The sequence below is a fragment of the Siniperca chuatsi genome, linkage group LG1 (assembly GCF_020085105.1).
Source record: "Siniperca chuatsi isolate FFG_IHB_CAS linkage group LG1, ASM2008510v1, whole genome shotgun sequence".
Lineage (NCBI taxonomy): Eukaryota > Metazoa > Chordata > Actinopteri > Centrarchiformes > Sinipercidae > Siniperca > Siniperca chuatsi.
The window spans coordinates 8,803,335-8,818,394 of NC_058042.1; the positions used below are offsets into that span (position 1 = coordinate 8,803,335).

At 39.1% G+C, this 15,060-nt stretch overlaps 1 protein-coding gene across 7 annotated transcripts; it reads left to right on the forward strand.

Moving 5' to 3' along the window:
• On the forward strand, nt 1-14,247 carry LOC122871142 (kinesin-like protein KIF23). 7 transcript variants are annotated; one of them, XM_044188890.1, is made up of 24 exons: nt 1-128; nt 1,033-1,099; nt 1,508-1,636; nt 2,153-2,258; nt 2,609-2,745; nt 2,872-2,984; nt 3,131-3,301; nt 3,649-3,690; nt 4,099-4,211; nt 4,692-4,813; nt 5,053-5,155; nt 5,294-5,373; nt 5,527-5,646; nt 6,008-6,167; nt 6,327-6,488; nt 6,844-7,010; nt 7,139-7,312; nt 8,555-8,764; nt 9,007-9,327; nt 11,715-11,948; nt 12,190-12,278; nt 13,153-13,213; nt 13,342-13,382; nt 13,550-14,247. In XM_044188890.1, the coding sequence occupies exons 1-24, from the start codon at nt 115-117 to the stop codon at nt 13,563-13,565; spliced, it is 2,952 nt and encodes a 983-aa protein (XP_044044825.1). In that variant the 5' UTR covers nt 1-114; the 3' UTR covers nt 13,566-14,247. The 7 variants fall into 7 exon arrangements, with proteins under 7 accessions (XP_044044825.1, XP_044047365.1, XP_044045656.1 ...); XM_044190562.1 differs by lacking the exon at nt 1-128 and adding an exon at nt 884-945; XM_044191430.1 differs by lacking the exon at nt 11,715-11,948 and having other exon boundaries at nt 2-128.
• Nucleotides 14,248-15,060: the final 813 nt, after the last annotated feature.

The following is a 15,060-nucleotide window of genomic DNA, read 5'->3' on the forward strand; positions in this document are numbered from 1 at the left end:
ACTGTGATTGGTTGAAATATCAGACACTCGGAACAACGTTCCACAAGAGGGAATATTTGAAATTGAGAAGAGGCGCTCTTGTGTGCAGTGGAGAGGAGTTTAACAACACAAACAATGCAGAGACCAGGGTGAGTATTACCATCTTTTACATGTAGCTCGATAAACGGCTAACAATCCGCAACTACGCAGTGTGTTAAAACGTAGCGAAATTATCCAACTAACGTAACCTGCTAGCCGTTGTTCTGTAGAAAAAGAGTAGTCAGTATAATGAGGAGGATTAGCTTCGTAATGTTAGCATAGCTCGCTGTCTAGCCTGTTAACGTTAGCTGACTGGCAACTGGTCAATATTGGTGTTTGAGCTCAGCATTCACTTTTAAACTGACCCTATCGCCGATTCGTGTCATATCTCTGTGAAAACAGCAACAACTTAATCCAGCTTTTGTTACCTTAACGTTAACGTGGCAAATGTAATGTCAAGTTCATATTTTTGTTGACCATCACCTGTGAATGGCCGTTAGCAAGTGACACCTGAGCTAGCTTAGCTAGGTAGCGTAACTGATAAGAAGTTAAGGTTAAGCGACAGAGTAGATTTGGCATAATTTATATCACAGAATACAACACCATATGGACAAAAGTATGGGGACACCTTTGCCCACCTCATACCTGTAAACACACATGTACATTTGGTCTTGTTTGGTATCTTCCATGCTTTGGCCATGGACCCTCAGTTCCAATTAAGGGGTGTCTTAATATTAAAGGCTATTTACGACAATCGTGTGTTCCCAACTTTGTGGAAAGCCCTTTCCTGTCTCTACATGACAATCCACAAAGCCTTAAAGAGATGTTTTTCTGGGTTTAGTGTGGAGGAGCTTGCAAGGTGCCCTGACCGCACCACCATGGGGCTGAATGGTAATGTTCAGGTGTACATACTTTTGGCCATGCAGTGTAAGTTACTGAGGTGAATTATCTGGATTATTAACTAGTCGTGTGTCTTGTGTGTGTTTGACATTGACTCCGTATCATCACTTACAGCAAAGGGAAGACTCCTCGGAGGCCTGGCCAAAAAAAGGCATCCAACATAGAGAAAGATCCTGTTGGAGTAAGTGAACACCACTTACTTTGTTATTCCTCAGACTGAAACAATATCACGCCACAGCCGCAGTAAAAGGGCAGCTTGTTTCCCTATTTAAGCCCTCAGTAGAAATGAGAAGTTACCCTAAAACTGAACTGAAAACACTGTGCTAATCTAGTGATTCTTACAAACACAACATATCAAGACATGTCAGAAGGTGACTACTAACGCTGAATTGGTGGATGACATTGTAGGCTCAGGTTCTTTGAGATATTGAGTTCAAATGAGGTTTATTTGAATGTAGTTCTTCCAGCTGTCGTGTCCTTTTCTGTTGTTTAAACTTATGGACAGACCTCAGATACAGATATCAAAATTGAGCTGTACAGAATTGGCCTAGAACTGTTTTTGAAAATGTATTTAATGTTCTGTATGTAGGTATACTGCCGTATACGTCCACTTGGAGCAGAAGATGAGGAATGTTGTGTTGAGATGATCAGCAGCTCCACTATTCAGCTACATGCCCCTGATGGCCTTAAAGCCAACCGCAATGGGGAATACAAAGAGGTAAGTGTGTTGCTGACCATCTTGTTGTTGTTCCTATTGTCTAAACAAGCGACTAATCGGAAAAAATAAGACACGATTGATGTAGTTCAGTTGATCTCAACAAATAGCTGCTTTGTACTTAGTTAATCTTATCAAATGACCCTAATGGTTTGACTAAGTCAGTGATTTATTTGGATGATTTGTTTGTTTGTTTGTTGTTCAGCAAAGGAAAAAAAAAATCACAGTAATACTGAACAAAAACCATTAAGGTGATGTGGTCATAGTTGTGTTCAGTAGAGACCTGAGACTTTTTTACGGCTTATTCTGAGGTGTTGAAAACACAACGATTCTTATTTTCAGGCGATTATACACTAATGAAAACATAATTATAAATATTATATTCCATTTCTGCCGATAGCTGAATGTTATACACTGAACCTTTTTTTAATTCATGATGATAATAATGGCTCTTACTGTCTATTTTCTGTTAAATGCCATTCACATGTACTGTATGTTCTTTCTTTGTTTATCCTTTAGACACAGTACTCCTTTAAAAAAGTATTTGGTATTAATACCACTCAAATGGAGCTGTTTGAGGATGTTGCCAAGCCACTGGTAGATGATCTTATTCATTGTAAGAATGGTAAGTGAGTTAAAGGTTTTTGAGGTATAAAATGTGTGATGTGCACGGCACAGAATCCCATAAATTTGCTGTGTGTCCTCTCTAGTGCTGAAACGATTAGTTGATCAACAGCAAATTGAAAACAATTTTGAAAACTGATTAAGTTTATCAAGCCAAAAATGTCAAACATTTGCAAATTTCAGGTTCACAAATGCTGCTTTTCTCAGTTTTTATATAATTTAAAATTTAAAGCCTTTGGGTTTCAGACTGTTGGTCAGATAAAACATATAATTAAAAATATATACGTTTTATCTGGCCCTAATCCTCTCTGTGAAAAGTGGTTATGTATTTGTAATATTCCATGTTCATAGGTCTCCTATTTACGTATGGCGTTACTGGAAGTGGTAAGACCTTCACCATGACCGGCTCACCTGGGGAAGGTGGACTCCTCCCCCGTTCTCTAGACATGCTCTTTAACAGCATCAGCCCCTTTCAGGCCAAAAGATTTGTAAGACTTTCATTCATTAATGTTTTGCATAGTTGGTCTCCTTTTTTATTAAAAAAAAAAAAAAAAAGATTACATTTTAGGAGAGGGAGTGTGACATTTACTTGAAATGTTTCAAATCTTCATCAGGTGTTTAAACCAGATGACAAAAATGGAATGGAGATCCAGGGTCAAGTTGATGCTCTCCTGGAGAGACAGAAGCGAGACAGTCAGCAGTCAGTCCCCAAAACGCCATCTTCCAGGTAGCTATGAATAATTTTATTTCACTTTTTAGTTTCTATACTATTTATGGTGTTCACAAGCACTGATAAAATTGGAGGGAACTGACTTTAAAGTACATTTTGACTGCTGCTAATTGTATTGCTTTTCTTTTGGTTTATATTTTTAGACAGAAGGCTGACCCAGAGTTTGCGGATATGATCAGCTCAGAGGAGGCATGTAAATCTGAGAATGTGGATGAAGACTGTTGTTACAGCGTTTTTGTGTCCTACATCGAGGTCTACAACAACTATATCTATGATCTCCTCGAAGATGCTCCTTTTGACCCAATCAGGCCAAAGTAAGAGACAGTATTTCAAATCAGTGTATGCTTTTTGAAACACAATATCATGTTGAAGGCTTGTCTGTACAAAGCTTATTTGTATCCAGGTTATTTGTGGGGCTGTTCATGTATGAGATGACTCTGTCCACAAATTGAGTTGCATAGCTACTGCGCACCCCCCCAGTTACGCCTTACTAATGTGCATCACAAATGTCTTTCTAGTAGTTGTGCAACCACACGTGTATGCATTACAACCACTTTGACTGTGTTCCATGTATGTGCTGAATACTTTCATTAAGACATAATTTTTTGGATTTGTAGTTCTATGTTGACAAGATGCACTTTAAAAATCCTGTTTTTGTTAGGTGGCTCGGTGGAGGCACGCCTGTATGGAACAATGAGTTCATGTATGTGGCCAGTAAACGTACATTACACAGTACTCTATTTATTCGTAGTCGTATATATGTTGCATAGGTCATCAGTGCATTTCCATCCCATTAATCCAAAGCCCTGTAAATAGCATAGGTGTATTCTGGCTTTGTGTCATTTTGGTGGCTGTTGTCTTCAAGGATTGGCTCCCTGCTGTTACTGTTAGTGTGGAGACGCATAACATCCCTGAATGTGTGCAAACCCAATGTGCATGTGTCTGTACCCTTGAATGTGTTTATATGTCTCCCTTAATTGTATTTTATTTTAACGTTGACACTAACATCAAGTATTTGTCATTTTAGTTTTTGCTGCTTGTCTTACTAAAGCGATGCATCATTGTGTTACATTGTTGGTGTATGTTGATTCTTTTCATCAACTTGTTTCAGACCACCTCAATCCAAGATTCTTCGTGAAGATCAGAATCATAACATGTATGTGGCTGGCTGCACAGAAGTTGAGGTAAAATCTACAGAGGAGGCTTTTGAAGTCTTTTGGAAAGGTGAGTGGTAATGATAATAATAATGTCTCTTATAGTTACATTGTATTTTATGTTATCCGTGTTCCTCTAATACGCAGAAATATTTGAATCACAAAGTTTGGCACTGTACGCATCGATTTTAAACTGTTTTTATTCTTAACTTCTCTGTCTTCTCATGATGGAAACCATCAACATAGTTTAACAGAATAATAATATGAGTTTTGATAAACTAATGTATTGCATATAAGGAGGCAGCCATGACTTTTTTCTTTGTTACAATGTCCATGCAGAGATGACTGCTTATATGTAGCAGGGCAATTTTGAGATACAGCTTCCAGTAGCCATTGTCACCATTCATATTCAGTTTACCAATTCAGTCAGCAGGAAAACTTGGATAAAGCAATAAATGTGTTGACTTTATAAAGAAATTATTTGACATCTATTGTTACTGCTGTTGTTAATTTCACACATTATATTAATGGTGTTCTGCTCTGTCTCCAGGACAAAAGAAAAGGAGGATAGCCAACACTCAACTCAACCGTGAATCCAGTCGCTCCCACAGTGTGTTCACGGTGAAGCTGGCCCAGGCACCACTTGATGCTGATGGGGACCACATTCTACAGGTGATGTGCAGCTCCAAAGTTACACATTTAAAATGTTTTTCATTTTTTGTATGTAAAAAAAAAAAAATTTTTTTTTTTTTATGATGTGTTTATTCAAAGAAAGAAAGTGAATCCTTTCTTATTTTCAATTCAAACCAATCAGGCTGTGACAAAAAGCAGGCCAAATAAATACACATCGCGTGTCACGAAGGATTCCAGCCGATGTTTGGTGATGCTAACAATGTGTCATTAAACTGCAGGACAAAAGCCAGGTGAATGTGAGCCAGCTGTGTCTGGTTGACCTGGCAGGCAGTGAGCGCACCAGCAGAACCAGAGCAGAGGGAAGCCGTCTCCGTGAAGCTGGTCAGTTCGTTCCTTACTGTGCTCTTCTCTCTAAAGCCAACCAGAGGCATTCTTTTTGTATCTGTTTCAATGTATTTAGTAATGTTTCTTCAGACAACAAACGTCTGTAGTAATGTCTAATTTACATTCCATTTATAGGTAATATTAACCAGTCCTTGATGACACTGCGCACATGTATGGAAGTCCTGCGTGAAAACCAGATGTGTGGAACTAATAAGGTTGGTAATAAGGTTTATTGTACCATCTTTTTTATTTATTTATTTTTTACTGTTTCTCTGTTTTTATTTCTATGTAATATTATGGATCTTCATTCTTATAATTGGTAATTTTCCAGTAGGTCCAGTTTCACTGAGCCTCTTATTTTCTTTCAGATGGTGCCTTACAGGGACTCTAAAGTTACACATCTGTTTAAAAACTACTTTGACGGAGAAGGAAAGGTCAGGATGATTGTGTGTGTCAACCCAAAGGCTGATGATTATGACGAAACTATGGTAAGACATTGTATTTGTGTTGCAGAATGGCTTGAATGTAAACTCTTCTATAATCGAGTCTATAATCTCACTTGCTTTCCCAGAAGAAAATCATCATCCTATCCTTTGCAAGTCTGAACTATCATTGCAACTGCTGGCTGGTTTGCCATCAAATAACAATGGAAATTTGACAAGATGGTTATATACTACATACACTCTTTGTTGCTTTGCCCAATAGTGACCCCCAAATATACAGATTTCCTCTGACGCTTTGAAACTGAACAAACTTTAGTTTGATTTGGACTTGGATTTCCCTAAAGCACCCATTTTTAAGGAAATTAAGGAGTGTATTTCTGATAGTATTCCATTGTATATGCTGCAGCTGGTGATGCGCTTTGCAGAGATGACCCAGGAGGTGGAGGTGGCGCGGCCAGTTGACCGGCCAATCTGTGGCCTTGCTGCAGGACGCAGACACAGAAACCAGGCCTTCAGAGATGAGCTGTCACGTCGCCTGGAAGAGCAAGGAGGTCCCAGTAATGCCGGTAAATCACCCTTAAGTCTGTACTTCTATCTCATCGTCCTCATGTCATGCTGTATGCTTACATGTCAGGTATGGATTTCAGAAATGTAGCTGTTTTGTTTACTGTATGTTACTAATTCTACACAAACCTTTCTGTGACTTATTCTTATTCACATGGTAGATGACCCAGTTCTGCTAAATCAGCTCATAGAAAGCCTTCCAGCCCTGCCTTCCAGTGAGCTGGTGGACCCAGCTGATGCTCAGACGTTGCCCCGCCTGATTGAGGTCCTGGAAAGGAGGCATCGTATCCGTCAGATGATGGCCGAACAGTTCAACAAAACTGGTACAGTACAGGCCCTTTTTCTGCAGCACAAATAATTGTCTGGTGTATAGAGAGACTACTCTATTGCTAGTTTTAGGCAGTAGTGAATGAATGAATACATATATCCAGCACAGCAATGATTCATCAGTAATTTTAAGGCAACATTTATTCAAACTCTGGCTTATCTGCTGGTGACCCCTTCAGACAGTTATTGAGAGTGGTAGATGACCCCCATTCTAGATTAGTCACTGAACTGGATATGTTTTGTTGTCTGCAGGAAAAAGCACAATTAACTTCAAAGTTATTTGAAGTTAAGTTTAAAAACCATTTCAAGCCAAATAGTTAACAGCTTACATTAATGTGTTTTCTCCTACAGCCAGTTCACTGAAGTCCATGCTTCAGCAATTTGACAGTCAGCTCAATGCAAAGGAGACGTTCCTCCATGATCAACGAAGCAAACTGGACGAGAGAGACAAAGTCATCATCAACCAGAGGATGGAGCTAGAACGATTAGAGAAAAAATCCAAAACGCTAGAATACAAGGTGTTGTCTCCTTCACTTAGAAATCTCTTATTCTACTCTTTTCTACATTTGGTTTGCAACATTTTAAAAATACTTATAAAAGTAAGAATATGTAAATTCACTCTCTCACTACTGGTCCCCCTCTTCAGGTCGATATCCTGCAGAAGACGACAGACATGTATGAGCAGGACAAACGCTCACTTCAGCATGAGCTGGAGACCCGGGAGCAAAGGCTGCAGAGAGAGCTGTCAGAGAGGAGGCGCATGGAGCAGCGTATGCAGGGCATGGTGACAGACACCAAACTCAAGTGGGAGAAAGAGTGTGTAAGTGGAATTATTGGCAGTAGTCCTACTGTTTGGTTTGTATATTGAGGGCTTGAACATACTTGGCAATAATTCACATCAATGTATATGTCATGCCGTCCACTTCATATTTTCGTATCATAGTGTCACACAGTCACTGCTTAAACAAATAAAAAAAAGCAGCACCAAAGCATTGAAAGACAAATAATTTACTTTCCTTACCATTAGAATAACTTGACATACCCTTGCACTAATGAATGGTTACCTACTTCAACTCCACTGTTTAGAAAGGGTGCAGGCCTTTCACAGTAAACAGCCCGTGGCATCATTCATCCTCTCACCTGTCCTCCCTCTACTACTGATGTGTGAAGAGACCTCTCTGCTGTTTAGGTGCCGCTGGTTAAGGGACGAGGGGCTGGTCGGTCTCAGCCTCAAAGTCTACAAGAATTAAACTAATTTTAAGATACATGGATAATTACGCTCAACTGTTACCTGCAAACACATTCATTTTTAGCTCGTTCACAACAATTCGCTATTAGCAGAATGAGCTCCGTATGTCTGTGTAAAACATACCGCCTGTGTATTAAGCAAGGACAGCGAGTTGACTGCAGGCAGAGCGGTAAAAGACGTTGCATTTCAGCAAATGTATGTACTGCTTGTTTGCTTGCATGTGTTTGATAAATTGCTCGTGCTGTCGTGCTAGATTTTGTTGCACATATGGATAACGAGCATTGTCGCCGTTGTAAACTTTGGTAGAATACAACCTAAAATCTGTTTTATTCTCTTCGTTCTGACCCCTGCTCTGAAGTCACTCTGCTCTGCTGTCCACTCTGTTTGTGGAGCTCAGCTTGCCCTTGTGCAAACATACACTGACGCAGAGGAGAAAAGATAAGGCAAAGAGGCAAAAATCACCAATCAAAGCCAGGTTTTAAATAGCGTCATTAGTCAGAGCCAAGGCTCCTCATTATCGGATGTAATTATTGGCTGAAATTCCATTGTTGGAACAATTATTTTAATTTAATTTTCTTACTTATCAGCCAAAACTTGAAAGAACAACTTGTACTTACTTTATTTACTATGTTTTGCTCCTCAAACCTTCATCGGGTAAAATTCATATACTATCTGGAGTGCAAGAACTTGTGGTTGGTAAAATTCAACTTACCATTCATTTAGAAATGTGAGCCACAATACCTCAGAATTTTGTCATATAGGATTAAATGAGACTGTTCTTTGAATTGTTTCCCACTGGTGTTTTCTAATTAGGAGAGGCGAGTGAACGCCAAGCAGCTGGAGATGCAGAACAAGTTGTGGGTGAAGGATGAAAAGTTGAAGCAGCTCAAGGCCATAGTGACAGAGAGCAGCAATGGTGGCAGCAGCGGTCCCATTGAGCGTCCAGAGAAGCCCGACAGGCCCTCAAGGGAGCGAGATCGCAACATCGCCCAGAAGAGGTCCGCCTCGCCTTCACCACTTCCTGTGAGTTATTTACTGTGTAATACTGTCTGTTCCAGCAGTGTGCACTTCATCACTCTCTTATGAAATTTTACTTAAATTTTGCATGCTACTAATTATTATTGTCATCTGTAATCTCAAACATGAATTCTAAGATTTCTATGCTTACTGTACACAGCGGATTCTTTTCTTTATTATTGTGTTTGTATTAATCTGGAGCCCCTAACATCCACAATGCTTGGCCCCACTCCCTCGTCACTTTTCAGAACTTCAGCCAAACTCCTTCGCACCAAAATCGAGCCAATGTTAGGGCAGTTCAGGACTCTTACCCCACCTCCACCACCTCCTCCTCCTCTTCAGCCTATCCTTCAGTAGCCTCCTGCATCTCTGATTGGGAGCAGAGGTTCCCTGTAGACTCAAGCAGCCAGGCTAGGCACCCTGGTACTCCCCAGTACAGGAGCCGGACTCCCGCCCCATGCCACGGCACCAGCAGTGTGGGTCGCAGGAGAGGCCAGCGCTGGGCCCCAGACCGTGAGGCCACTGCTACGACTCTTGTCTATGGGCTAGACCTTGAGGCAGGCACAAGGGTTAGTGTGTGTGTGTTGGAACCATTGATTGTATATAAAGATGGACGACATGACGGCTCCCCAAAAGTAAGCCAAAACATCTCGATTGCTCCCTGGTGGCTGGCTGCAGTACACGTCATAAACCCTGCCCCCTCCATTTTAGTGGATGGGACATGGGCCAAACTTTAAAAAAAGTGCACGTCAAATACCTTTTTCCCCAAAGATGGTTTCTGTCAGTTTAGTAGTTCTTATCACGCTGATGTATGTTCAAGTGTTCGTTTTTCTGATAAGTTTGGTTTTGTTTTGTTATTTGATGCTATAAAAAGGGGTTATAACGGCAGCTCCAACTCCGATCACTACTGCACAGACTCTGGCTTCAAATGACGTCACCAGCACAAGATGGCAGTGCCCGTGTCCGGGATATTTTGGCTTCATTTTTGTACGGTGGGAGGAAGTGGAGACGTGTTGTCCATCTTTATATACAGTCTATGGTTAGAACCTAGATGTCCTTAAGAATATCTTTAGTTTTTCTCAGCGCGCCTGTAGTTTAAGCCTTGCCTTAGTGTGGAACTGCACCGAATAATGTTATCAGTAGATGTCTGCTTGTTTTTAGAAATGTATCAAGTAGAAGCACTGTGTCAGTGTAGGCTGTTTCCCTTATCCAGAGTATAAGACAGTCTGATCTGTCATGCTTGTAAATGCTTTTGACTTGCATCTTAAGCCTTCTGAGTAGTTATATCATGTTTGTAGTTCTTTCTGTTGCCAACTGCTCTCTAGAATTCATCACACAATCATCACACATTTCAGTTACACCACTTGAAATGACAATAACTGACCATCACCACTAAAATAAACGCACAAATACCCGTCTATCAAAAAAACGCTGTCATGTAGCGGCAGCAGTATTTGAAAAGACTGATGCAGAATGTTGCATGTTTATTAATCAGGTATTCATTAAAAGTACACCAAAAATTGTTAAGGAAAAATACACTTAAAAACAGACACGACTGGACTTAACATACAACTGCAATGTTTAGAGCTCTGTGTATGGAGTGGAACGTCTTGAGTGTCCCACTTTTAACAATCGCTGTAATCAAAACAAAAAAAACAAAAAAAAAACCTTTTGCAGAGGACTTGCTATGCATACTTTTGGACTGGAGTTAGAAATAGTATGCCTGTATGGAAATTTTTTGTTTCCCATGTGTACAGAGATACTTGGCTTTTCACAAAATGTGCACATGTGCAACTTTTTGGTCAAGGTCTGAATCATGCCTGTTATTTGCTTTGTATTTTAGAATTATAGTTTTACCTAGCCTGCTTCCAGACTTCTGAATTGCTGCCAACATCTCCAGCGATTTTAATGAAGTGAAACGAAACAGCACTTAAGTCTGATTATCAGGCTAACTTTAACCACTTCCATGTAGAAATGAAATCTTCCATCCACAGTGGGCCGTACAAAACTTTAATAGTGGAGCGCCGTGCATTTGCATCTAAAAGCTACAAACCACATATCTGAAGACAGTGAGGTTAAGATTCTAAGTAGAGAGAGTTGGTTTGAAAGAGGAGTCAAAGAAGCCATTTTTTGTGAAAAAAAGAAAACCCCTCTTTGAACAGAAATGGTGGTCTGAGATTCAACTTGCCAACGATTTACCACAGTGTATTAGCACCTTGGTCAAGCCAATCATATGCTAATCAGGTACTTAACAGTGATGAGGGAGGTGCAGCCAGAAAACAATAGGCCTGATTACTGGGCCATCATGGAAACAAAAGGTCAGTTTCAGGTGAAACTAGGCAGGGTAATCAACAGATACTCAGGTAGACTCCAGTGTCCAGATGACTACGACTGAAAGCTTTTCTACAGTGGAGTTCCTTATTGACCTGCTCAGTATGTTGGAACCAAAACAGAATAATCTTACAATAGTCTTGTGTCTAAGACTTCACAGAGATGTTAAAACACTTTTATCAGTCACCTGTGCTTTAGAACACATCTTTAACATGATCTACAAACCACATCTGTATTTCTTTTGCATGTCTTAATTGCTGGACCTATTTCCACACTACTTTTGTGCTGCTTTGCATGTTAATTAGTATTCACTCTACTGGGCTGTTTTTCAATTTTGTGTGTGTGTGTGTGTGTGAGTTACTTTATGAAAACATGTATTGCTGGAAGGTCAGAATATTTTTTGTTTTTGGGATGTGATTTGAGCCGCCCCCTTCCGGAATATAAAAATGAATATTTTTTAAAGATCTAAGGGACATGCCCTGTACCTCTTAGACTTCCAGCAGTACCAGCTAACACCCTCTAATGACTGAATGTCACTACTAACCCCAACAAACTTTAAACAGTCCCTGCTGGTGTCACATGTGAATAACTTCCTGGTTTGTCTTTCTCACACTGGGATCACCAGACGGCCCCTCCAGTTCATCCAACGCACAGGCGCTCACACTCTGCGGGTGGGGAGAAATGGGTAGACCACAAACCATCTTCTAATTTGGACCTAGACACTGTCATGCAGCCAATGATACCCAATGCAATCAAGGTGTCGACCCCGAACGAGAAAGCTCTATCTAAATGCCACAAGTATGTGCTTAGACATCAAGAGCTTGCCTCAGACGGGGAGATCGAGACCAAATTGATCAAGGTAAAACTACATAATTGCTTAATTTGAGACTTCTGATTATTTTAAATCTTGTATGAATTTGATTTTGACTTAATCACATTCTGTTTGATTTCACATTGGGGTCCTGTTTTAGATATTAATGGGACAGTGCTATCTTCTTCGCTGTTGATTGTGATGTGTGTTTCTTCCTGTATTCTCTTTTGGACAGTTGTGTGAGGGTTTTTTTTTTGTTTGTTTGTTTGTTTTTGTTTTACTTCCTCAGGGCAATGTTTTTAAGACCAGAGGTGGAGGACAAGCTGTGCAGTTCACTGACATTGAGACACTAAAACAGGAGTGCCCAACAGCACTAAGGTACAGTATCTGCACAAGTACTACAGGTTGTGATATTTCTATGTATGTGTACAGTGCAATGTGACATTATCTATGATACAGTAACATAAAACAGTTATACTGTTACTAAATGCCATAAGCCTAGTTTTAATATATTTGACAGCATGATTTCTGGTCCAACCATAACGTAAAGTTAAAAGTAACTTATATATTTTATTTGTCAATGAATGAGTATAAAATGTTTTTAGGTGCCACATACTTTTAGCTCCTGCAGCAAGAACTTTAGGAGGAATAATTTACACAGCAATACAGTGTTTTTGCAGGAGGAAAGTTGGGGGAGGATCAAGCCAAAAAAAAAAAAGTTTAATCTCTGCCACAGAGCCAGTGTGGTGGCAGTCCGTGAACTGTCTTTGCACTGACTGAAAGAACCTGGAAAAAGGATACAAGATAGATTTATTGATCATTTTACAACACAGGGTTGTATAACGAGATTTTGTTTTGTAGTTCCCTTTTATGCTAATCAAAATAAATGATATACAGGAGATCAGTGAATCACTAATAAGTCATAGAAAAAAAGGATTGTTTGTCTGTCACTCCCCCTCAAAAACTGGTGGATTGACACCAAAACTTGTAACAGAAATATATATTTTAGGTATTTTGTTAATCAAACCAACCTTGTTAAAAATTAAGTTATATGGTTAAATCTGGAAATGAAGGATTGGTGATACTCAACAGATATAATGTCCTAAGTTTATGTTAACACCTACAGAGAGTGTCACTAATTAGCAAATTTAAATTACATCTATTGTGAGTAATTTGTAAAATGAAGTTTTAAGTTTGGCAAATCCTTTTCATGTTTTGTCCAGAGAACTGACAAAACCCCATTTTGTTTCAGTCGCAAGAGGCGATCAGGGTCTGCAGAAGGACCAGCTCAAATGGAGGACATAGAAAACAGAGTAAGCTCTTAAATTTATTAAACTAAATATATGAAAAAATATACAGAATGACTGCATCATATAAGTGTGTGTGTGTGTGTACACCCTAATTTATGTGTCAACCCTTTTCAACATGTTCCTCCCAATAGGCTCCAGTGGCAAGCACGAGTACAAGCCATGGGTATCAAAAGTAAGCAAATTAAAGTGTGTGTGTGTGTGTGTGTGTGTGTGTGTGTGCACTGTTTACCATGTTATATAGATGACAACATTCCAGCTGTTGCCTTGGAATTCAAATTAAGGTTATTAAGGATTGTACTTTTTTTTGTTGTTTTTTTTTTTTTGTTTTCTTTCTTACAGACGCAGAAAGCCCTAAGTGGCTGTACATATAAAGGAACTTTTTTCTTCTTGAAAACACAAAAGATTTTGCCTGACGATCGGATCAGTGAAGGGACCGCCATGTGAAACTTAGCATCTTTTTGAGTCAGAGCATTTTTCTATTATATCTGATGTTATTACAAATGATTAGGATGCAATTATAATTTAATCATAGCCAAAATGACATTTGTTAAAAAATGTAGAATATTTCAATTGTAATTTGCTGGATTAGTGTGCTTTTTCATTTTTGAATGCTGGAATTATTACATCTTAAAGACATGGACATAAAAAGCCCAAAATGAATATTCCATGATAAATTTACATTTTTATTACCTTATCTTTTCAATGCATTTTACTGCTACCCAAAGATTAGAATATTTGAGCTTTAGAACAATAGAAAATGGTTTTGGTTTTTTTTTTACTTTATAGGATTATACATTTATTGGATGTTACACAGAACATATGGCTGATTACAAAAAGAGCACAGAACAGTTGCTTTAGAATTACAATGTGTAGAACTTCAACTGTAAATAGAGCTGCAAAGTAGGTTTTGCTGAAGTCAATCTCTGATTAACTGTAAATAAGGATTATGACTCTTTTTACATCTGTTTATTGAAACAACTCCTAAGATGTGTAGCACACTATTCTTTTTGGTGGCATTAAATTTATTCAAACACAAAGTCTCGTCTTAATGATTTCTTAATCCATGAAGACAGAAGGGTTTAAAGTTTCGATCTTTAATCCTTGAACATATCCAAAAGACATTGAAGCAGCTGTAAATTTAAGTATTGGATGTTTCGGAGTAGAAGAAAAGACAAACGAAATAAATGCTGTTTTATTTAGTTTGTTGAATTTTGTTTAATATCTGTTTTTACTTTGACTAATTGGAAAAGAAATGTATCTTTAGAAGCACTCGCATTATATAATCCCAAATCTGAGGATATTGGATGGCATGAAGAGATTAATTGCATACTCTGGAAGTGCTGGAAATGATTTTTAATTAATCTTAATGGGAAAGGGACTTCCTGTCAATAAGTTGTATAAAGAACTCCACGAGCTAGAGGTCAAACACTCATTTCCTCCGACATTTTGTCAAAGCCACAATGACACACTCAGCCCAAAGTCAAAGGCTCACTTTAAGGCTAAGCACACAGTTTGCCTTGCTGACAAGTGGACACTTTATGCCTGTTTGTGCAACATTCTTGGCCTGTCAACAGGTGAGAAATGTCAAACCAAACTACACACACCAGTTAGAGGCATACACTAGCAAGTCTGTATATATATTTTTCTCACCACTGCTAAAATCCTGTGGCCTGGATCTCTCTGCTTGCAATCTGGTTGTGTAAAATTCTACCAACATGTTTGAAATGCTTTGAGGATGTCAGTGTAAGGGACAAATTTGGATGACAGATTGTTGTAGCATCTGGGAGCAGTGTCATCCGTCCAATACAAAGCACTGATTCTGAACAATGAAAGTCTTTGTAGAGCAGAGC

Bases quoted from the DNA above. Each gene is read 5' to 3' on its own strand.
- LOC122871142 (XM_044188890.1), top strand. The intron at 1,637-2,152 runs GTAAGTGTGTTG...TTTATCCTTTAG, and splicing joins GCAATGGGGAATACAAAGAG to ACACAGTACTCCTTTAAAAA. The intron at 4,814-5,052 runs GTGATGTGCAGC...ATTAAACTGCAG, and splicing joins ATGGGGACCACATTCTACAG to GACAAAAGCCAGGTGAATGT.